This window comes from Ovis aries, chromosome 3 (genome assembly GCF_016772045.2).
Source record: "Ovis aries strain OAR_USU_Benz2616 breed Rambouillet chromosome 3, ARS-UI_Ramb_v3.0, whole genome shotgun sequence".
NCBI classification, from domain to species: Eukaryota; Metazoa; Chordata; class Mammalia; order Artiodactyla; family Bovidae; genus Ovis; species Ovis aries.
In genome coordinates this window covers 5,737,398-5,760,118 of record NC_056056.1, presented here as the reverse complement: position 1 = coordinate 5,760,118, position 22,721 = coordinate 5,737,398, and the positions used below count along the sequence as shown (strand labels likewise).

Below are 22,721 nucleotides of genomic sequence, written 5' to 3'. Positions count from 1 at the left end.
CCTCCCCCTCCTCCATCCCGGCCACAGAACAGGAGTCTCCATTTAGGCAAAAAAGGTGGGGGAAAGGTGGGGAAACAAACGATTAATTTTAGGGCTAAAATATCCACTGGCCCAGCTCTTGGGGCCTCTCCCTCGGGTTCCGGCTGCAAAGTGATTGATGGAGAAACGCTCCCGCGGCCTCTTGGGCAGATGCCACGAGTGGGAAGACAGACGGGCGCGTTTTTCTGGTGCGGATTCTCAGAAGCCAGCCGCCTGCCGCCCGGCATCTTCCAAGTGCCGCTCGAGGAGGCTCTGCCAAGGGAGCGCTGGGCCCACATGGTCCTGCAGATGGTACCCGGAGGTTTCAAAGGAAGGAGCCGCTGCATTTGGGCGGCAGGAGGGGGTGGGGGGAGGAGCAGAGCGGCCGACTGTCCCCTGTTTGTCAGACAGGCTCCTGGGGGCCTGTCTCGCGCTCTGCAGGTTCAGCGTCCTCTGGGCCTCTTCCTCCGATGGGCCCCGGCTGATCTCGTTAGCCATGCTGCCCACAGTGCGGAGACCTCCTGAGAGTCGGGGCGGGGGCCTGGCTCTGTGGTCACCCCATTGCCTTCAAGGATGATCTCAGTCCTCCCCGCCACAGCCCCGGAGGAAGGGGTTCATGCTCCCATTTGACAGATGAGAAGACTAAGGTTTGGAGAGGTGGTGCGATCTCTGCAGAGTAGGAGTGCCTCAAGGCGGGGGCCCACTGAAACCTGACGCAGGGAGACTGAAAGTACACAAAGCTGAGGGCGGCCCGGGGGTGCCCCATGGCTAAGGGGGTGGACGTTGCCCCCTAGGCCCGTGAGCTCCCCATCCCTCCCTCATCATAGCTGAGCTGAGCGGGTCCCAGGAAACGCACTGGGCTGGCACCCAGGAGATTCAAGTTCTAGCCAGGCTCCAGCCGAGGGCCGTGCGACCATCTGAGTCTTGGTTTCTCTCTTCCGCAAAACGATAGGGTTGCTGCTGCAGACCCCGTGTGGTGTGCCTGGACTGGTGGGGGGACTCAGACCTTCAGAGAGCTCACAGCCCCAGGAGAGATGGATGCACAGGCCAGCAGCCTCAGGGCAGAGCAGCTCCCAATCTGAGGTGTTCTTCTGATATTTGTGCCTCAGTTTTCTCATCTGTAAAATGGGAATTATAGGAGCTCCAACCCACCAGCATACGGGTGACATGGTTAAATGGGCTGGTTGATAACACAGCATTCCATAAGGGTCACACTTGTTACATTTGTCCGGAGCTCAGAGGAGGATGAGCCACCTGCTGGGATGGTTGGGAGGGTTGGGTCCTAGAGGACTTCCTGGAGGAGGAGATGTTTGGGTGGACTGCAGATTGAGCAGGGTCTTGGCAGGTGGTCAGAGGAGCTGAGGCACAAGAGACAGGCACAGGGTGGGTCCAAACACTATGAAGTGGTGGGGGGGAGTCTCTGCCGCCATCGAAGGGTCCCCAGGAGGCAGCATCTGAGATTTTTCCTCGACTCTGATGAAGCTGCTGTGGGAACCAATTACAGGCAGAACTGTGTTGGTTTTGCTCCACCAGCCTTCCCAGGCCTCCTGAGCAGGCGGTTCCGGGAGGAGGGGTGGCAGGCTATGGCAGAGGCGGATTTTTGTCTCTAAAGAACAAAGAACTTAGACGTGGAACAAATGCAGCCCTTCAAAGCCGGCCCCTGGGGACGCTCTGCCGGCTTTCCCAGGAGGCAGTTGCTCCTCCAGTCCTTTCTGGACACCTCTGGGCAGCAGCTCCCAGCGCCTGGGCTTGCTAGCAAGAGCACAATTGCTGGAATAAGGCTGAACTGAGTTCAAATCTTGGCTGTGCCTCTCGTGGGTCGTGTGACCTCAGACAAGCTACAGGACCCTTTCTGAGCCTTAGTTCCCCTCTCTGTGAAAAAGAAAAAGGTCCCGTCAGGGACTTCCCTGGGGGTCCAGTGGCTAAGACTCCGAGCTCCCCACAGAGGGGGCCTGGGTTTGATCCCTGGTTAGGGATCTAAAGCCCTCACGGTGCGACTCAAGATCCTGCAGGCCACAGCTAAGACCTGGGCAGACAGATAAATACATATATTTTCAAAGGCCCCATCAGCAACCCCTTTGTCAGCCCTGCAGGGTCACAGTGAAGACGCCACGCAGGAAAAGGCAGGTGTGAGCCCGGCGGGTGGGGGAGGGACACGGTATGCCTAACCTCCCTCTCTTTCAGAACCAGCCGCCGAAGCCCAGAAGGAAGTGGGCCCACTCCTGTCTGTGACTGCAAATGGTACCCCTGGGCCTGGCGCCCCGCCACGTTTCCCAGGCTTGGCAGGCGGCGGCTGTCGGCTCCAGGCAAACAGCGCTCGGAGCTGCCATTTATCAGATGCTGAGGCGACGGGCTGAGCTCCACATGCCCCCGCCTCCAACCCCGTCTACATTCAAAGTTTGAAAAATCCTAATCGCTCCCGGCGGATCACTCACGGACCAGAGGGGTGCCGTCAGCAGTGGATGTGGTCATTACTAGCGTGCACTTGGAGGGCTCCCCCGGAACACTGGGAAGCCCGGTGACAGCCACTGATGTCACGCAGGTCTCCTTCTGCCTCCGCAGCCCCTGGGACACAGGGAGGAGACCGCACCCTGATGGACCCCCAAGTCCTGCTAGGAGGCGACCCCAGTGTGTACCACAGCAACACCCGCCCCCATCACCTGCATCCTGGCATCCTGGCTGAGGCTGGGAGCTTTCATCTCTCCCGAGCCTGATCCCCTGCTGGGCTGGGCTCTGTTCAGGGGTTCAGCTCCTTTGATGTCTTCCCAGTAAGAGAAGGATTTTCCTCAGCCTGGGGAGCACAGGTAGGGAGGGAATGGACATGGTGGGAGGGGAGGTTTGCTCTCGCAGTGGAGCCAATTAGAGACCTGTCTGAGTCGGCTGACCCTGCACGGCAGTAAAATGCCTGGCAGAGAACGCAGGCTTGGGCACTCGACTGGTGGGGCCAGGGGAAAGCTGGCGGCACCGTGGATCTGAGCGGGGGGCGCAGAGCAGAGTCAGTCCTATTGCAGGTCCCCGCGGTAGGAGACGCTGAACTGGACCTGACTTCTGTGACCTCGACTGGTGATTATGCAAAGATGAGGGCTTGGCAATCAGGCCGGCTGGCAGCTCTGCTGAAACAACCCTGGCGGGGACAAGGCTATGTCCCCAGGGGCCGAAGGGCAGGACAGTGGGGGACCCAGTCTGCGGACGCCGGCTGGACCCTCCTTCCAACCACAAAACCCGAACTGGGCCCTGGGCCTGGTCATCCTGTTCCCCAGGCCCTGAAAGGTGGCCAGCGTAAAACACAAGGGCCACCCCACTGGCCAGATGAGGAAGGGGACGCCCCCAGAGGGAATGTGACCTTTCCAGTTTCTCAGGGCCCCGGGGATGAGCTGGAAACGGCTGCTTCATCCCACGCATCACCCTTCCAAATGAGGAAATTTGGCTTCTGTTTTTAACACATCTTCCTCCTCTTTAAGAACACTGCTTGGGATTCCCCCAGCGGTACAGCGGTGATGACTCTGCCTTCCAATGCAGGGGGCGTGGGTTCAATCCCTAGTCGGGGAACTAAGATCCCACATGCTGTGAGGTGCAGCCAAAAAGGTGAAAAATAACAAAAGACACTGTTTGACCGTAAGATCCTACAGGGTAGAGCCAGTTCTTCTGTTCTCAAGGAATTCCTAAGGCTCAGCAAGGACCCTTGGTGCCCCTCCCTCTTCCTCTGCCCCTGCCCCACAAGCAAGCAGCATGTGGGGGATTCTGACGCCCACCCCCCAACCATGAAGAGCACTGCTTTATTCCCATTTAACGGGTGAGAAAAGTGAGGTTCCAAGAGGGGAAGTTATGCCGCCAGAAGATGCCAACGGCTACCCATCCGGCAAGTATTTAGGAGCATAGATGGTGTGGCGGCATCGTGTGGATGCCTGAGCTACGGGGGCCACCAGGTGACCAGCTGCTGCCCTGCAGAGCTCTAGCCTGGTGGGGACGCAGACAGACAACGCCTGACAGGTGCAGAAAGGGAGCACGAGGGGGGGACCCGGGAGGACTCTCAAATGACCCAGCGACCAAGCTGGGCCCCTTGCCCAGGGTCACAGGCGAGCAGGGGGCAGACTGTGCATCCTGCCTTCCTCCTCCTTTTGCGGGGCGGGTGCGGGTGGGGTGCACGGGGCAGGGTCAGCAGTGGCCTGGCTCATCAGCTTGACCCCGTGTGGCCTGGGTCACTGTGGTCAATGGTGAGTGTGGAGAGGGGCTGGGGCTCCACCAGGGCCAGTGGCCACATCAGCAGAGAGGCCACCTTGAGGCCTGTGCCCCCTGTCCCCTGGCCTCATCCCCACATGGTGACTCCCACGCTCTCTGCAGGGGTTCAAGGCCCCTGCAACCCCCGCTCCTGAGCTGCTGGCACATTCTCCGCCTTGGCCCCACGTCTCTGGGTCACTCCCTCCCAAGAGCCCACCGTGCCCCCAGGGAGAAAGCCCGACTCCTATAGCATCTGCAAAACCATGCTACCCAGGCCCTGCCTGCCTCCCTACCCGTGCCTGGCCCCCTGAGGGCTACGTCAGCAGAACGGAGCCACCAAGGTCCCAGAACAAGCCCTGCCCTGCTCCGCGCCACCCACCGCACATGTTCCCTTTGCCTGGACATTGTTCTCACCTCATCCCCCTGTGCCCCAACCTCCCAGTCCAGGAGCCTCTCTGGCTGCCCCAGACAGGGTAAGGGGGCTCTCCTCTGGGGTCTCCCTGGACCCCTAGCCCTGCAGCCCCCATACAGGTTGGCTGACTTGTCTAGTTCCCTGCCAGGCTGGCACCTTGCTGCGAAATCCTCTGGCTGGTGGTTGTCACCCCATGGTTGAGCCGTAAACTGACAAGTGACGCCTGGTTCCACGAACTCGCGTGAGGCTGGGCTGCTTACTTGCCAGGTGCGTGCGTGCTGAGTCACTTCAGTCGTGCCTGACTCTTTGCGACACTATGGACTGTGGCCAGCCAGGCTCCTCTGTCCGTGGGATTCTCCAGGCAGGAATGCTGGAGTGGGTTGCCATGCCCTCCTCCAGGGGATCTTCCCGACCCAGGGACGGATGAACCTGCATCTCTTACGTCTCCTGCATTGGCAGGCAGATTCTTTACCACTAGCACCACCTGGATGACCTTGAACAAACCTCTTGCCCTCTCTGAGGCAGCCCTGTGGGTCTCCAGGGGTTGGAGGAGGGCTGGAGCAGTACCAGCAGGGCCACAGTAAAGTGGCCACTGTAAAGTGCCCCTAGGCAAACAGGGATGCTGAGTGCCAACCTCTTGCAGTTCCGGCTCTCTGGGAAGCAGGTTCTGGTTGGCGTGTCTGGCCCCAGGCACCCTGTCCCCCGTGTTGGCACTCGAGGCCTGGCAGTTTGGACATGGAGCCTAAATGAGGATGGATGGTATCAGGGTCCAGCAGAGCAGCAGCCAGCTCCCTCCCACACAGCAACTGAGTTTCTGAGAGATTCCGTGTGGCAGGGAGGTGATCCTGACAGATGCCCAGAGGTATCCGGGAAAAGATTGCTTTTGACGGAAGCCCAAATGGATATTAACGTCTGTGGGCCTCGCTAGCCCTTCTCTGCTGAGAATGGCCTTTCTTCCAGGCTGGCTGATCCAGGTGTCTGGGCGGGAGGGCTGGGCAAGCCTGTGCACCTCATCGACTCCCCTCTCATCACCCCCGAAGCCCAGGCCCAAGGAATTACCCGCCTCCCGGCCCCAACCCTGATTGACTTCCCGGGAGACTGGCTTCCATTCCACCCAAGTGGAAGATGCATGGTCCGGGCCGGCATCCTGGTCTTTCATTAAGCCTGTCCTAACCCTTAACTCTGATTTCTCGGCTCTGGCTGGTGTATCAGAGCTGTTCTGCCCGCCAAGGGGGTCCCAGAGGTGGAGGCCATAACTCAGATGCTCCAAGATGGGAAAACAAAAGTGCTTTTAGGCTCAGATGTGAGTCCAGTGCATTTAAACGCTCCTCTCTCCGGAGCTTGTAGGGACATTTAGAAGAATGTTTGTCTCGGGGTCCTCGGGGGACTCTCAGCGGCTCTCACACCAGCTCCCGATGGCAGCTCTGCCCTCCGAGAGCATCTGCTTGGGCCCTGCCCACCCGCCTCTCTCCGGCCTCCCCGTCTCGCCTCCTGCTCCGTTTGGCCGACCCCGCTGCCCTCACCCTTGTATGCCAGCATGCACCCCCCAGGTGTTTAGTTTTGTGGCTACATTCCCCCTGCAAAGGCAGAGTTGAGGACTTGCGGCGCAGACAGGGGGAGACCTGTGTGTCAACCCTGCTGTAGAAGGGGCTTCTCCGCTGGCTGATTAGGAGACCTCCAGGTCTTCAAACCAGGGCCTCTGCCCCGCCGCGCCACCTCCTCCTTCTCTTGGCCCCAGGGAGGTCTTGGGCCACATGCGGCTCTCACCCTTGTCTTTCCATTGCTCCCAATTCCCATCGGGTCAGGAACCAGGAGGTGCAAGGAGATGGCAACGGCTCCTCACCAGGAGGCCCTGGGGGCGGGGGCTCTGCTCACAGCAACGTGCTGCCCCTTGTGTCTCTTGCACACGCACCATCTACTGAGTAACTGAAAATCTCCACCCTGGAACTCACATTAGCAGCCGACAGTCCCAGGACCCAACCTCAGCAACCCCCTCACCCCTCCAGAACCACTGCCCAGGGTGGGGGCGGGGGCTGCAGGCTCAGGGAGTGGAAGGCGGCTCCACTCAGACTTCGGGATCTGACACCTGCTCCTAAGTGGCCCCCACATGTCAGCACATGCCCCCCACTTGCCCTGTGGAGGCTTTGGTGAGATCACAGGCAGGTTTGCGATGGCTGGTGAGCCCCTGGGCAGGGCCAGGCAGAGCACCCCGGCTCATGTGCACAGCCTCCTGGGTCACCCCGGCATCTGCCCAGACCACCTGCAGGGCCCAGAGGAGGCAGGGCCTGGCCCAGCCTGCCGCACACCCCGGGAGACTCACCGTCCAGCCGCCTCCATCTGTGCGCATGTCACAGTAGACCTGGAAGCCGGCGGGGTCGTGTGTGGGGAAGACGGAGTAAACGCCGTCCTCCTGCTGTCCGCTCAGGAGGACGTCCAGACAGTCACGTGGCCGAGAGCCTGAGACAGGGAAGACCGTCAGGGCACTGGGCCCCACACTCACGTTCCTGCCCACTCTCCTGTGTCCCTGGGTCTCTGACTTGTCTGTCCAGCAGTGTCAGGTGGGCTCCAGAGCACTGGCCTTGGGGGCAGACTATGGCTCTGCCTCTCCCTGGGCGGATGTGGTGAGTGAGCACCCTCTCTGAGCCTCACTCTCCTCATCTGGAAAATGGGTGCAGTGAGCTCCACCTCATCGAGCTGGGAGAGGGGTCAACAGGAGGGTATAGGTAGGGTGCTCAGTGCTGCCCGGCAGCAGGAAGTCCTCGGCACACAGAAGCAGTGTAGCCTTGTCAGTTGGGCAGGTGGGGGACGTTGTGGGAATGAACCTGGGCACCCAGGTCATCCAAGGAAGGCAGTCCCCATCTCACTCACCATTGGCGCAGCCGCGAGGCCGCGATCCCCTGGCAGGTGCCCTCTGAAGGTCAGCCTTGACGTGGGGTCGGGCCAGCCCCCGGTCCCTCTGCAGGGCATCCAGGACATCGCTGACTGAGTTCACCAGGTGAGCCATGTGGCCTTGGCTCTCAGAGAGAAGCTGTAGGGCACAGAGGTGGGTGGAGCTCTGAGTGGATGGGGCACTGGGTGGGTGGAGCTTCAGGTGGGTGGAGGCACTGGGTGGGTGGAGCTCCAGGTGGGTGGGGCACTGTGTGGGTGGGGCTCCAGGTGGGTGGAGCTCCGGGTGGAAGGAGCCCTGGGTAAGCGGAGCACTCAGTGGGTGGATTGCTAGATGGGTGGAGCTCCAGGTAGGTGGAGCTCCTGGTGAGTGAGCACTGGGTGGGTGGAGCTCCGGGTGGGTGGGGCACCGTGTGGGTGGAGCTCTGGGTGGGTGGGGCACTGGGTGGGTGGAGCTCCAGGTGGGTGGAGCTCCTGGTGAGTGGAGCACTCCCTGGGTGGAGCACTTGTGGGAAGAGCACTCGGTGGGTGGAGTATTGGGTGGGTGGAGCTCCAGGTGCCTGCGGGCACTGGGTGGGTGGGGTTCCAGGTGGGTGGGGCACCATGTGGGTGTGGCTCACCCCGTGAGTGGACCACCAGGCAATAGCTCTGGCGCACACACACTAGTCCTCACGGTGGAGGCACTCTCCTGGTGCAAGCTCCTGGCTTACTCTGGCCACCGCCCACGGTGGTCTCAGCCCCGGTGTGCAAAGGACGGAGGCTCAGGTGGGAGGAGACACCGCAGGCCCTGTTCTTCATCCATTTCTGTGCCTTCAGCCCAGCTGAACTGACTAAACGAGACCCCGCTGTTCAAATCCCAGCTCACCCACTTGCCAGTTACATGGCTGCAGGTGAGTGATTAACCCAGCCTTGAGATGGGGCTAACCTAGCCTCTCTGGCCCAGGTGCCTTGGGGATCAGTCACAGCGTGAGGCCCCCAGCAGGGACTCAGCATTCAGCACCTGGTTGCCTGCCTCAGTATGGGGATTCATGAGGCACCTTCCAGATTACAAAACATCTTCACTCAACATCTCTTCTCATCACCCAGCAAGGCTACAAAGCAGGGGTGCTGGGTCTGCCCTCCACAGGTGGGACCCTGGAGGCCTGCACCCCTGATGTCCACCCCTTCACCTGACCCCATAGCATTGCCAGGTGGAAGGGCTTGAGGTGTCATCCCCTTGTTATAGATGGGGAAATTGAGGCCCAGAAGGGGAGGTCCCCCACAGGCTGACTGGCAGGAAAGGAACCCAGGGCTGTGCCATCGTGCAGGGAGCCTAAGGTGGGGGCAGGCCGGGCGATGATTTGGACCCAGGCTCTGGTGTTGATTTTGAGTTTTGGCTCAGGACCCTCCTCCAATCACTTTCAAATAACCCTGGAAGGGTAACTAAACCCCTTTCACATTACTCTCCTCCCCGCGAACCACCATGGTGGGCCCTGTTTTCTGGGGAGGGGGGAAGGTTCACGACAGCATGTGTTCATGCTTCTTTCTTGATTTGTACCGTTCCCACTGTGATCGCAGTCCAGAGGTTTGGGGCTCAGTTAGTGCAGCTCTGTTCCACCTGGGGTCTCTCGGTTGTGCCTGATGCCTGAGGGGTCTGTGGTCTGTCACCTCCCCACCCCAGGGCTCTAGCGGGAGGGAGGCAGGGTCATAGGCAGACTGCAGTCAGCCAGCGAGCATGCAGCTTGCTGGGTCTTTACACACCAAATCTGTCACTGGCCAGATAATAGCTCGTTCGAGGAAGGGAAATAGAAATATACAGTGCCAGCAGTTCACAAAATATGATTCTCAGCTTGTCCGGGAGCAGGGGCCCGACAAAGCTTTTAGTTTCCTTGTCAGTTTCCCCTCTGCTGAGCAGGTGATTCAGTGGGGGCTCAGGCCCAGGGAAGAGGCACCCAGACAGGTGGAGAGAACATTGAGGCGGGGTGGCAGCTTTCTCCCGGGGTTTTATTGCAGTGTCCTGGAGACAAGCCCCATTGGAGGAGCCCTGTGGTAGGATGCAGGCAGCCCCAGGGAGCAGGGGCAGGGGGCGGCCCTGCGGGATGTGAGCAGGAAAGATCACCGAGCCCATCGGTTCAGTCGAATCTGTACTGCCCATCCTTCTGTGACGAGGCAGACACACTCGAGAAACTCAGGCACAGCCAGCTCTTGCTAACGGGCAAGGAAGACCTCAGTTTAAACCAGCAAATGATTAAAGTTGAAAATGTACATAAAAACATGCCCCGAATTAATGGGGAAAGTCAGTCCCTGCTCGCTGAGCCGCACAGCTGCATTCAAGAGGACTTGGCGACTTTCAGAGGCAGTGAAATCCGAGCTGCTGTTTCCAGCACTTCTCAGTTGTTGGAGCTTAAACAAGTCGCTTTGCCACGCTGAGCCTCGGCCTGCCACTCCGTAGAATGGGGGTAACGATTCCCTCCACTTCCTGGGCTTCCCTTGTGGCTCAGCTAGTCAAGAATCTCCTGCAATGCGGGAGATCTGGATTCGCTCCCTGGGTTGGGAAGATCCCCTGAAGAAGGGAAAGGCTACCCACTCCAGTATTTCGCCCTGGAGAATTCCATGGACTGTATAGTCCATGGGGTTGAAAGAGTTAGACTTTCACTTTCACTTCATCACCTCCAGGGGCTATTGTACTGCAAAGTGTTTATTACACACAGTGTGGACCGAAAAAAAGATTTTCAGTGGTGGCTGCCCATAGGCCGAAACTTCAGCTTACAAAGTTGCTACCATCTTAATAAAGGAAGTGGGAATGCGTAGACAACGTCCCTCACGTGCCACACGCCCACCGAGCCCAGTACAGCTATGAGTGCCAGCATCCTACTGGGCATGGACCGTGCTAGCCCCGTGTTACTGGTGAGGAGGGCAGTGCCCCGCCCAGGGAGGGCACTGGAGGTGCTCAGGGACCCACAGCGGGTCCTCAGTGAAGCCTTGACTCTACTGACTCAAACCGTGAGGGCAGGAACTCAGCTCTGCTGCTCCCGGGCCAATGGGTCTTAGACATCTGTACATCAGTGCACAGGAGTCGCCCAGGTGCTTGTGGACCTGCTGGGACCCAGGGGTTTGGGGGTGAGGTCCAGGGACATGCCTTTTAACGAGCAGCTCTGGTCACTCCAACAGGGAGTGCTGTGGGCATTGCTCTGAGAAGCCCAGGTCTCCGGCTGACAGCGGAGGGTCTGGGAAGCTCTTAGAAGGGGAACTAGGAGCTATAGCAGCATGGCTCTGCAAGACACATGGTCTCTGAAATCACCTTGAGTCTGTGGGAAATGAGTCAAATTAAACATTCTTGTGAGAAGTGAATATATCAGGTGAGCCGAGGCAGTGCTGGGCCCCAGAAGAGCCATTAGTCTTCAGGGGATGGCTCTAGGCCTCCGTGCAGGTGAGCGGGTGGGAGGCCCAAGGCTCCCACCCAGTCCCCCGCCCCTGCCCTGAAGGTGAGTGTTTGTGGGCGGGCCAGGCTGTCCAGGGCTGAGCCACGGGGAGAGCGAAGTGAGGTGCCCAGATGCCCCAGAAAGTCTGGAGGTCTCCCCGACCCCTGAGGATGAGGGGCAGGGCCGCTGCAGATGGAGGGGCAGCAGGAGGGCAGCTGAACACCCCCCCAGGATGGGGAGGCCGCCTCCCCATCAGTCACCCTGACAGGATGACAAGGACTGTAATTTCTCCAGCTGCAGCCTTCGGGGGAGGGAAAAGGCCCGTCACTCTTGAGCTGGTGAGTGACCAAATGCCTGGCCATCTCACGTGTCCGGAAATGGGCTGGACCCATGGCAGGGGTGGGGCTCGCCTCCCAGTCCCTAAGGACCTAAGTCATGGGGGTGGGGGGTGGGCAGCAGATAGAGTAAAGGCTGGAGGCTGGGCAATGCTCCAGAGGCCAGATGCCAGGCCTGACCTGGCCGCTGTGCACAAGCATGTAGTGAGCCGCTTCAGTCGTGTCTGACTCTGTGACGCTATGGGCTGTAGCCCCCCAGGCTCCTCTGTTCAGGGGATTCTCCAGGCAAGAATACTGGCATGAGTTACCATGCCCTCCTCCAGGGTATTGTCCCAACCCAGGGATCAAACCTGTGTCTCTTACATCTCCTGCGTTAGCAGGCAGGTTCTTTACCACTAGTGCCACCTGGGGAGACCTGGCCACTGTACCCCGGACAAATCACTGCCCCGCTCAGGCATATCACTGTCCCCCGGCGGGCACATCGCCCCACGTGGAGCCCTCCCGGGTCTGGTAAGGGCAAGCGGGAGGTGGACTGCCACTCTGCAGCCAGACAGGCCAGGCTCAGGTCCCCAAGCTGTCATTTTCAGCAGGGTGCCCTTGAGTGAGGGTCTTCGCCTCCCTGAGCCTCGGTGTCCTCATCTGTCAAGTGGGGCAATGATGACTCACCCGCCCCATAGGCAGGCGCCCAACGCCGTGCAGACCCGGGAAGGGAGAGCTGCTGTGGTGACCCAGCAATGCTACAAATCATTGCGCTGTCTCAGCGGAACAGACGCCTTGGGGCCTTAGTTTTCTCTTCTGGAAAACGGCAGAGGCCCAGTGAGCTGATCCTGAACCCTGACTCCACGAGGGGGAAGATTCTTGCTGGTGCTGCAAGCGTGGTCAGTGTTAGAAACCCTTCACCCAGACCTACTGATGCGTGCTGGGACCTACCTGGCTGGGCTCTGGTCGGGGCTGGAGTGGGGCGGAGGTGTTGGGGACACACTAAGGGTCGGGTTGAGCTCTTCAGTTGGCACCCCCCTTCCCTGGAAGGCTGTGGGCGTCAAATGGCAGTGGATGGGGTGACCTGGCGGAGGGGGTACAGCTCTCTCTGACCACATGGCACAGCCGAGGGTGGGGGTGCTTGCCACTGAGCACCACATGACCTTGAACTTCTATTAGCCTGATGGAGGCCACGTCCTGCGTCTCCTGTGTCCATTGGCACAGGTGCGCCTGGGAAGCCCCTCCAGGCCTGGATTTGACTCGATGGATGGATTTGACTGATGGATGGACTACTGCCTGCCATGGAGACCACACTAACACCCAGGTCACCAGGATGGCTGCACGAGCTGTGTGACCTGGGGTGAGACTCCCACCTCTCTGAGCCTCATCTGCTTGTCCGCAGACGGGAATCACAACAGCCCCTGGCCCTGGGACAGAGTGACGCCGTGGGCAGCAGGCACTCAGCAGGGCCAGCAGGTGGTGGCAGCCCCCCCACCCACCCCTGCCCAGATCCTGAGGGAGGCACAGACCCCCCACCCTTACCTGGATGAGGCGACCCTGCTCGCTCTGGAGGGCACTGAGCCCCTGGCCCAGGGCACCGTGCCCCTTCCGCAGCCCGGAGCACTCGGCCTGCAGCTCCGAGGCCCGGGCAAGCAGCCGAGGGAGCTGGTCCGCCAGCGTGTCCAGCAGTTCCTGCTCCTGCTCGCCCGGCAGCCTCGGCTCGGCCTGGCGCTGGCTCAGCGCCTGCAGCACAGAGGCCTGGGCGCCCTCGAGGCGGGCGAAGCCGTCGGTGAGGTCAGGGCACCGCGGGTCAATGAGGATGCTGAGGCGCGAGCTGTCGGCCCTGTCCACGGTGACCAGCGCGCTGTTGGCCCCAGCCGGCCCGGTGCTGACGACGGGCGGGGGCGCCGTGCCGGGCGCGCGGGCGTGGTTCACAAGCAGCACGGCGCTGGTGGCCGCCACGGCCAGCAGCACGGCGAGGGACAGCAGCACGGTACACAGCACACAGCTGCAGCTTGGCCGCTGCGGGCCAGCCCGGGCACACGGACGCAGACAGGACAGAGGGCAGGTGGGAGAGAGAAGGGACAGCATCAGGGGCAGGCCCGGGCCTCCGGCTCCAACCCTCGGGCAGGGCCCTCTGGCCTTTGTGAAGCCTGGGCGAGGCTCCTTCTGGGGGACGAGGGAGGGGAGTCTCAGAGAAACAGAGCCCCAGAAGGGAGATAGAGAAACAGGCCCGCACCGGCCGCCCCCCAAGAAGGCAAGAGAGGCAGGGAGACAGAGATGGGGATGGCGACAAGAGGAACCAGGGCAGAGAGCCAGGAGATGGAGGGACAGTCCCTTCTCCCACACTGCCCCTGCCCCTGGCGGGCACATCACCGCACGTGGAGCCCTCCCGGGTCTGGTAAGGGCAAGCGGGAGGTGGACTGCCACTCTGCAGCCAGACAGGCCAGGCTCAGGTCCCCAAGCTGTCATTTTCAGCAGGGTGACCTTGAGTGAGGGTCTTCGCCTCCCTGAGCCTCAGTGTCCTCATCTGTCAAATGGGGGCAATGGTGACTCACCCGCCCCATAGGCAGGTGCCCAACGCCCATGCAGACTCGGGAAGGGAGAGCTGCGATGGTGACCCAGCAATGCTACAATCATTGCGCTGTCTCAGCGGAACGGACGCCTTGGGGCCACGGGCTGCTGTCACTGTAGGTCTTTTCAACCCAGAGCACCCACACCCTGCGTCCTGAAGCCACTGCAGGCCCACGAGGCTGCCGTGAGTCCCCAGGCCGGGGGTGGCCTCCTGAGCACCTCCCCACCCCCTTTCCTCTCCTGCCTGCCCTTCCTTCCTCCCCCTTTTTCACAAAGCACCCCTCCACCCCCTGGACCCAGTGCAGCTTGTAATTAAAGGAGGCACCGTGATGGAGCACAAATCCAGACTCACTGGCCCGCATCACTCACGGCCCAAGGGAAGCCTGTGGAGCAATCACAGCCTTTGACACACGGGGACACTGAGGCCCACAGAAGGCCAGGGGCTTGCCCACAGTCACCCTGCAGATGAGAAGCTGGGCTAGGACTGGACCCCCGCCTCCCGCCTCTTCCCGGGGCCAGGAATGTCCAAGCGCTGAATTTTCCCCACATTTTCAACTTTCTGAATCCAAGAGGCATCTTTAAATGAGTTAGTATATTAAAGCACTTGGAGCCATGCCTGGCACACTCTGTTTGCGCAATAAATATTAGCGGCTTTTATTATCTCATGATCAGTGTGCACAGAGCATCTGGAGGTGTCGGGTTTTTTATTTTCCACCCAAAGTGCTATTTCTGTGTCATTGATGCTAGAATGTCCCTTCCCCCCGCTTTTTTTTTGTCTCCATATCTCAACATCTCTGACATATGGGAGGATCTTACAATTGTGATTGACAACTTTCTTTCTTGGTGACCCATAAAATAGCCTCTAGGGACATCCCTGGTGGTCCGGTGGTTAAGACTCCATGCTTCCACTGCAGAGGGCACAAGTTTGATCTCTGGTCAGAGAACTAAGATCCCATGTGCAGCAGGATGCAGCCAAAAAAAAAAAAAAACAATCCAGCCTCTTATACAATGTTTTTCTATGAGAAAATATGGTAGAGCAAGTAGCTACTTTTCCCTAAATTCAAATTCTACAAGTAACTCCTGAATCTCCCATTTGGCACCAGAGGAGGAGGGGGTCAGGGGTCTGTGTTGTTGGAGAGACAAAGGAGAGGGTTCCTTAGCCTGTCCCTGCAGTGATGGGACTCAACATTCTACCCCACCTCTCCACACCTGCCCAGACATGCTAGGACTCCACACAGTGGCACGATTTACTCCAGCCAGACCTGAACACGTCAGCTTCCCTCCACCAGCTCTACACAGGCTGCTCCCTCAGCCTGAGGCATCAGCTTCCCCTCCTTCTCTTCCACAGCTAAACTCTCTTTCTTCAGGGCTCAGCTAGATGTCACTTCCTCCAGGAAGCCTTCCTAGACTGTTTCCTCAGCCCTCCTCCCAGTTTGGGTGAGGCTCCTCCTCAGTGTTTCCTCACAGCCCTTGCTCCTCCCTAACAAATACAGTCATCGCCTTTGACTGCATTCATTCACTCAAACATCCATTCAGTATTACCTGGTGTTCCCCTCGAGCCAGGGTCCAAGCCAGTCCCTGAGGGGTAGCAGTGGACAGTCATGCCAGCCTTGCCTGTAGGGACCTCGTGTCCCATGGACTATGACTGTTACCCTCTTTGGGGGCATGATCCCCTTGGAGATGATGTGGATACAAGGGAAGCTAGAATTCTGGGGCCTGCAGAGCCCAGGTCTAGGAAACCCGCTCTAAACCGTGAGCCCCACCCTCCCCCAAAAGGCATAGAGCGGCTGGTTGTTGGATGGATGGAGGGCAGGACGGGCGGGCTAGGTCATTTCTCCATGACCTTGTTGGCGTAGGAGGTGAAAGCCCTGGCACCCATGGTGCTTGGCAGGGCAAAGGGTCATGACCTCCATGCTGAGCCCTGTGCCCACCCGGGATGGCCTGGCACAGAATGAAGGCGGCCTCCAGGCTGCCCCAACCTTGCCACGAGTCAGCAGGATCCATGGGGCGGACATTGCATTGTTACCGCTATCACTTGAGTTTATGCTATGTTCCCACCACTGAAACCTCCAAACACCCCCTTGTTGTGGTTGGTTACATTTTGCAGATGGGAAAACTGAGGCTCAAAGAGAGAAGAGCCTTGCCCAAGGTCACAGGAGCATTTGAACCCAGCCCTGGTTGACTGGGTTCAAACCCATCGCCCGTTTGTGCGGCTGTTGCTGACCATCCAACCACAGTCCTGCCTTGTGGGAAGCCTGGCCAGGGTTTGAGACAAAGCCCTGTGTCAGCTGGTGAGTCCCTGTCAGTCCCCTCCCGGACTCCATTGCGAGACACCTTGCCCCGAGCAGCTCTGAGTGCCGTCCTCCACAGGAGAGTGTTAAGGTCCCCAGCTGGGGAGGCAGAGCGGCCAGCCACGTCCCCCGTGTGCGTCCCCAGGTCCTCTTGGGCATCTGCTTCCACCCAGGCCCTAGGTCCCTGGCGGGAAGGCCAAGGGTGCAGAGGAGGGGGCACACTGGAGAATGTTGCAGGGGTTCCCCCGAGGGGCAGGGGGACGCCGGAGCCTGGAGATGAAACCGGCCACTCAGCAGAGGAGAATCAGTCTTCAGAGATCACCTTAAACATGAAGTGCTGTTCGCTTTTATAGGCTGTAGTTTACGTGCCTTGCAAAGAAATCTATCCAAGACCATAAGGGGGGCTTCGGGTGTGAGCCGCCCAGTGGAGCGTGCGGGGGGCTGGCATTTAACTCATCAGCCCTTGGCCAGGGCAGAGTGGTGCATGCCTGGGGTCCCCACCTCCCAGGGGCAAGGAGCCTGTAGATTGGGAAAGTATCCCAGGTCGGGGGTGGGGGGCATTCGAGGAACCCCAGGGTCTGAGACCTGCTGCTGGGGCTAAACACTTGTGCAAGCTTCCGGCTGCGGGAATGTGGCTTCGTCCCCTGCATGAGCCTTAGTGCTGGCCCGCGGTCCAAGGCGGCCCAGGACTCCCCAGCCAGGGTAGGACACGGTGGGCTCATGCCAGGGGAGGCAGGAGGAGAAAGCCCCAGAGCTGCCTCATTAGAGGGGGAGCAGCATCCTGACTGCCTCCTCTGAGTCCCCAGCCTCCAGGGATGGCCACGGGGTCTGGCTGAGACCAAGATGCTCTGGAAGAAAGGGCTCCCGGTGGCAGTGCTCTGCCTGCACTGTACCCCACGTCTTATTTATTTTAAGGCCATACTGTGCAGCATGTGAGATCTTAGTTCCCCAACCAGGGATCGAAACTGTGCGCCCTGCCCTGGGAGTGTGCAGGGGGCCACCAGCGGGCCACCACGGAAGCCCCTTTCCCTGTGTTTATAAGGGAGCTGGGTCATGGTCCCACGAGCAGGCTGAGACTACACTCCTTGTAGCAAAGTGGGAAGAAGAAAACCTCCCCCAGGGGGAGGCCAGGCAAGGTGAGATCCAGGTGCAAGCCGCTCCCAGCCCCCATCTCCTAGGAGCACCCCAGCCCCAGAAACACACTGTGTGGGTCTGCATTAGGAAAGCCAAGGTGCGGCAGTATGGTCTGAGCCTGGCAGAGACTCAGAGTTGCACCTAGGCTTGTGGATCGTCGCGAGCAGGGCAGCCCAGCCCCTGCCCAGCCCAAAGACCCTGCGGGAGACTTTCTCCTCTCTCCCCAGGAACGCACATCTGCTCCCCCAGCCAGGCAAACAGCGCCTGACCTGGGCTGGGCTCTGATGCTTTGGCCCTGGGAGAAGGAGCGTCCCAGAGATCCCTTAAAAAGAGGAGGTGGTTGTTCTGCTCAAAATTCTGCGGGGGGGGGGGGGGTCCCAAAGACTTAGGAAGAGGGCTTGCTGGCTCACTCTATGAGTCCTAGGGGAAGAGCTCTCTGTCTTGCCAGAGGCCTCTGCACATGACCCACGCTGAAGGCCATCTGAAGCCTCAGGCCACCAGGAAGGCCCCAGGAGACTGGCCAGAGGTGTTCTAGGGACAAAGAGAAGGGTCTGGGAACTGCCTGTGTCCACCCCTCCCAAAGGAGCTGAGCCACCAGCCCTGTCACTCCTCAGAGAGCACTCAGCTCTGAGTCCATTTCCGATGAGGGAGGGTCTCTTGATGTGTCTTGTGAGGGTCTTGCTCACCCTCCGCACCCCTCAGATCTCCAGGCCTCCAGCCCACTGACCCCTAAACCAGGCTCGTTCCACCCCAAACCTGAGCCCTCCTGAGAGTTCCACCCAGGGATGATATCAGCCTCACTAGCCCCCTCCAAAACAGGGGACCTCCCTGGGCTCCCCTCCCTCATCCCCACCCCCAGCCAGCACCTGGCTGGGTCCACTCTGACCTCCTCGAATCCCCAGGGCCCCTCTGTTCCTATGGCCCCCCAGCCCTGATCTGGTCCAAGCCGCATCGTCTGCTTTAAAATCACAGCAACCATCTCCCCATTAGCCTCCCCACCTCCTCCCAGCCCTACCAACCAATACCCCACCCAGAGGCCCAGGACCCTCCTGATGGCAAAGAACCCAGGACGCTCCGCTCAGACCACCATGGGGCTGCGGAGGCCTCAGGAGCAGGTCCCGCCCCACCCCCAGCCTCTGCTATTGCCCCCTCCCCCCATCCCCACTCCTGCCCAGCTCTCTCAGCCGCCTGCCTGCGTGCTAAGTCACTTCAGTCGTGTCCGACTCTTTGTGACCCTATGGACCATATCGCCCCGCCAGGCTCCTCTGTCCATGGGATTCTCCAGGCAAGAACACTGGAGTGGGTTGCCATGCCCTCCTCCAGGGGATCTTCTGCATCCAGGGATCGAACCTGCATCTCTTAAGTCTCCTGCACTGGCAGACGGGCCCTTTACCACTAGCATCACCCGGGACGCCCCCTCTGTCATTTCCCCCAACACACGCTGGTGTCACAGATCTGGCAGACACTGTCCAGCTTAAATGCCAGAGTGATCTCTGACCTCCCACCCCAGCCTCCAGCCTCCTCATCACTGCCGCACGCTGGGCTGGGGGTGAGCTCCACGGGGAGGGGCTCAGGAAACAGAAGGAGAAAGGAGTCTTTGACTGGCAGGCCCTGTTCTCTTCAGCCTCCTTCCCTTCCAACCCGGACACAGTGACCTCTGCCCAAAGCCCAGGCAATGAGGACAGAGGCAGCATGGTTTTCTTTATAGTGCCCATCGTGGTTTGTCATAATCCCATGATGCGAGTGTGTTCTTCCCAAGAGACTCTAAGTTCCCGAGGCACAGGTTTACAGCTGTCTCTCCTAGAAGAGGGAGCGACTCTATAAATAGCCACTGAGTGAATTAAATGCAGCAGGGTTTAGGTTAGACATCAAGAAGAACTTCCCAATGAGAACTGTATTCCCTGTATGGAATATTTTTCAAAGTTTTGAAAATATCAAGAGACACTGCCTGGGATGGTTCAGAGGTTGACCTCCTTGTGGGGTGGTTTGACTCAGGGATTGCTCAGAAATGAGCCTCCCCGACCCCACAACCCCCTGCAACAAGAGAAGATAGTTACAGGGTGACTTTCTGCCCCACACTAGAAGATTAGGAGAATTATGACTATTTCTGGGTCCTTTTATCTGAGCAACTCTGAACTCCTGGCAAATATCCCACCATCACCTGCTGCCCTAAGGGTGTGAGAGCCCCTTGGTTTCACAGGGGGAGAAGTGAAGCTCTAATGAAGTAGGCACCTTGTCCAAGGTCACTTGGCAAATGAGGAGCTGAGGCTGGACAGGCCCAGGATACAGCCGGCCCGAGGCTGTCCGCAGAAACAGCAACACTTGGATGTAGGCCCTTCAGTGGCAGTGGGTACGGTGTGTGCCCTGGAGAACCACGCACTAGGTACCAGAGCCCTCTCCTTGAGAATTACATAATGCGCCCAAGTGGGAGGAGCCAAGGGCAGCCAGCCTCTCTTCCCTTAGTCTTCCCAACAAGGCTCATCGGCCACCCAAGTTCAAGTCCTGGCTGCAACTCTCAGCCTCAGTTTCCTCATCTGTTTAATGGGTCGATCATTCCTGCTGCCAAACTCCTAGAGTGGTTTGACTAAGAAACGAGAAGTTATGCAGATGAGCACAGCTGGCACTCAGACTGTGGCTCTGGGACCTTTTCTGGAGGAAGTACCTTGTTAGAGAACCTCAATCAGAGCCTTCTGGAGGGAACTGGGTGGTCATATTGCTTTCCCTGGTGGGCAAAGAGGCGATCAGGACTTTGACAGCCTGGCAAATGGGTCAGGCTGCTCTGAGAACCACCTTCCTCAAGGGTGTACAGCGCTTGACAGTTTGCAAAGCACACCATTAATTCACTCAGCTCTTGTTAAGTCCTTGTGAAGTGAGGAGGAAGTAGAGATTGCTGTTCCCATTTTACAGATGGTAATGTCCAGACTCAGAGAGGGGATGTAACTTACCCAGTCGCAAAGCATGTCAGTGGTGGAGATGAAACTAGAAGCGATGGATGCCAGAAGGCCAGGCCCAAAGGAACCCTGGCTCCCTTTTGACAGTGGGCACAGGAAAGGGCTTGCCTCCTACCTGAAGCTTCAGACAAGCCTGGAGCTGGCAATGGGACAGCCTGTCTACATGTGGGATCACCAAAGGGGTGGAGTGAGAAGGTGGTGTTTGATATTGGCCCAGGCCGCTGGGACCACAAGCTCTTGGTAGCCTCCGATGCCAAGGGGCAGACAGCTGGGCTCTGGCCTGGTGGCAGTTGGAATATATACCCCACGACGCAGCAGAGAGGCCAGGGCTGACCCAGGAGGCCTTACAGCCACATTTCAAATAGATCCCCCAGAAGCCACCTCCCCTTGAGACACATCAGCACTCGCTGCTCTCCCAGCTCCTCCTGGCCGGGTTTCATGCAGTTCATTTCAGCAAAAATCCCTCAACTCCCAGTCTGAGCTGCATGGAAAGACAGGAGCTTGGATCCAGGGGGAGACCCCAGGATGGGGGCCCAGAAGAAGTATGTGTCCAAAGGGAGCTCCTGCTAGAGGAGGGACCAAGGCTAGGGACCAAGGCAGAGATAAAGGCAGCTGAGTGGCACAGGCTAAATGCTGCTGGGAATCAAGGCGGAGCCTAAGGGGCATCAGGCATCGGGGAGGGCTTCCTGGAGGAGGTGGCATCTGAGTAGGTTTTGAAGTATATGTAGGGTTTCCCTGAGTGAAGTGTGTGTGTGTGTGTGTGTGTGTGTGTGTGTGTGTGTGTGTGTGTGTGTGTTTGGGGGACGATGAGGCAGCAAACGTTTGGAAACAGGCAGTCTGGTATCATTTGCTTGTTGGCAAATGACAAGCAGTCAGTACCTGTAAGGGGGCTCACAGGAAAGGAGAATGGACCAGGATGCATTGGGAGAGGGACGGAGTCAGATCTGCTTTGAAACTTTGCTCTCCCGCTAACATGCTGTGTGACTTGGGTGCATGCCTCGACTTCTCTGCGCCACCATCCTCCTGCGACAAGGGCACGTGCACCCCTGCCTCCCCACCCAGGCTGCTGCCGACAGCGAGGGTGTGCAGACGGTTGGGAAAGGGCTTTGCAAAGTGTGGAGGCATGTGGCTCCAGACAACGCTCGCTCAGGCTGCCGCTCCCGCTCCCGAGAGAGTGAGGGGCCCGCCAAGGCCCGCCCCTGCCACCCCCCTCCTGCCTCTGCAAACAAGAACTGTTCCTTCCCCAATGACATCTGTCTGGGAGAAATTTGAAATTTAAAACGGGCAGCTCCATTATTTCCTCTCCTTGGCTAGCAGACCTCGGCATCTCGCCTGCCTGCCCCAGTCCCTGGGCAGCCCAGCCTGGGGCGGCCCCGGGGCTGCCCCTCCACTCGGCTTCCCATCCCTAGCCCCCTCTCCGGCCAGCCCTGGAGCTCTGCCCTCACCCGCCTTCCAGTGCACAGCCCTGGGCATCCTCCACAGCCCCCTGAAGAGGCAGCACAACGCATGGGATGAACAGACCTGCAGCCCAAGGACCCGGGGTTCAAATCCCAGGCGAGCCACAGGCCTGGGGCAGAAGCAACCCTCTCTGAATCCTGCTTCCCTTGTCTTAAAGCTGGAGAATCACAATATCCAGTGTTCTTACAGGAGGCAAATATTTATTGACCCTCTGCTGTATGAGGGTAGGGATAGGCTGGCTAAAGGGTGAGGATTCAGAGGAGATGAGGGGGAGGGGGTCGCATGCCAGGCGCCTAGCACGGGGTGCTACCCAGGGTGGGATACTTGGTAAATGGTTCAGATGCCCATTGTAGAGATGAGGAAACAGAGGTTCGCGCTCAAGGGCTGGTGACATTGTGAACTCTATGGGTCCCTTACTTTCTCTGCCCAGGCGTGCACCTGAATCCGTTGGAGGAGCAAGGGGGCTCCTGCAGGGGTGCCGCCCCCATCGGCAGCCCGAACCCCAAGTTCAAGGGTCTCCTCTGGAGCCAAGGAGGGTGCCCGCCCCAATTCGGGCCTGTCGAGCCTCACGGGAGGTACACCCCAAACTCCAGCCCGGGTGCCCAGCCCGCCGGTCGGAGCCGCCACCGCCTCGCCCACCGCGCGGGACGCCCGTGTCCCCACGCCCCGGGCCCGCGCGTACCTGCGGCTTGTCGCGCGGCCGGTCCTCAAGTTGGGAAGCGCCGCCCATGGTCTTCCACCGGTCGTTGACCATCTTCCGGCAGGACCGCTGGCGGGGACGCTGGGCGAGGCGCGCCGCTGCGGAGCGCAAAGGCGCCGAGGTGGGCGCGGGCTCGCTCTGTTCGCCGGCTTCCCGCCTCGGTGCCCCGCACCTGGACGGCCCGGGCCAGCGGGCGGGTGTGCGAGTGTGTGTGTGTGCGTGTGTGTGTGCGTGCCGGCGTGTGCGCGGGTGTGTGCGGGCGACAGCGGGAGCGGGAGCGGGAGCGCGAGAGCCGCCGACCGCCCGCCGCCCGCCCGCCGCTCGCGCTGCGCGCCGTCCCCGCTCCCGGCTCCCGCGCCTCCCC

At 59.6% G+C, this 22,721-nt stretch overlaps 1 protein-coding gene across 1 annotated transcript in view; it reads right to left on the bottom strand.

The window, feature by feature from the left end:
* Positions 1 to 22,508, bottom strand: part of FIBCD1 (fibrinogen C domain containing 1) — a 31,198-nt gene extending 8,690 nt beyond the window's left edge. The window contains exons 1-4 of the mRNA XM_027968319.3: positions 22,340 to 22,508; positions 12,792 to 13,271; positions 7,517 to 7,676; positions 6,969 to 7,105 (exon numbers count right to left, since the gene is read on the bottom strand). Of these exons, the coding sequence (XP_027824120.3) occupies positions 6,969 to 7,105; positions 7,517 to 7,676; positions 12,792 to 13,271; positions 22,340 to 22,411 (849 nt within the window). The 5' untranslated portion in view covers positions 22,412 to 22,508. The remainder of the gene's footprint in view (positions 1 to 6,968; positions 7,106 to 7,516; positions 7,677 to 12,791; positions 13,272 to 22,339) is intronic.
* Positions 22,509 to 22,721: the final 213 nt, after the last annotated feature.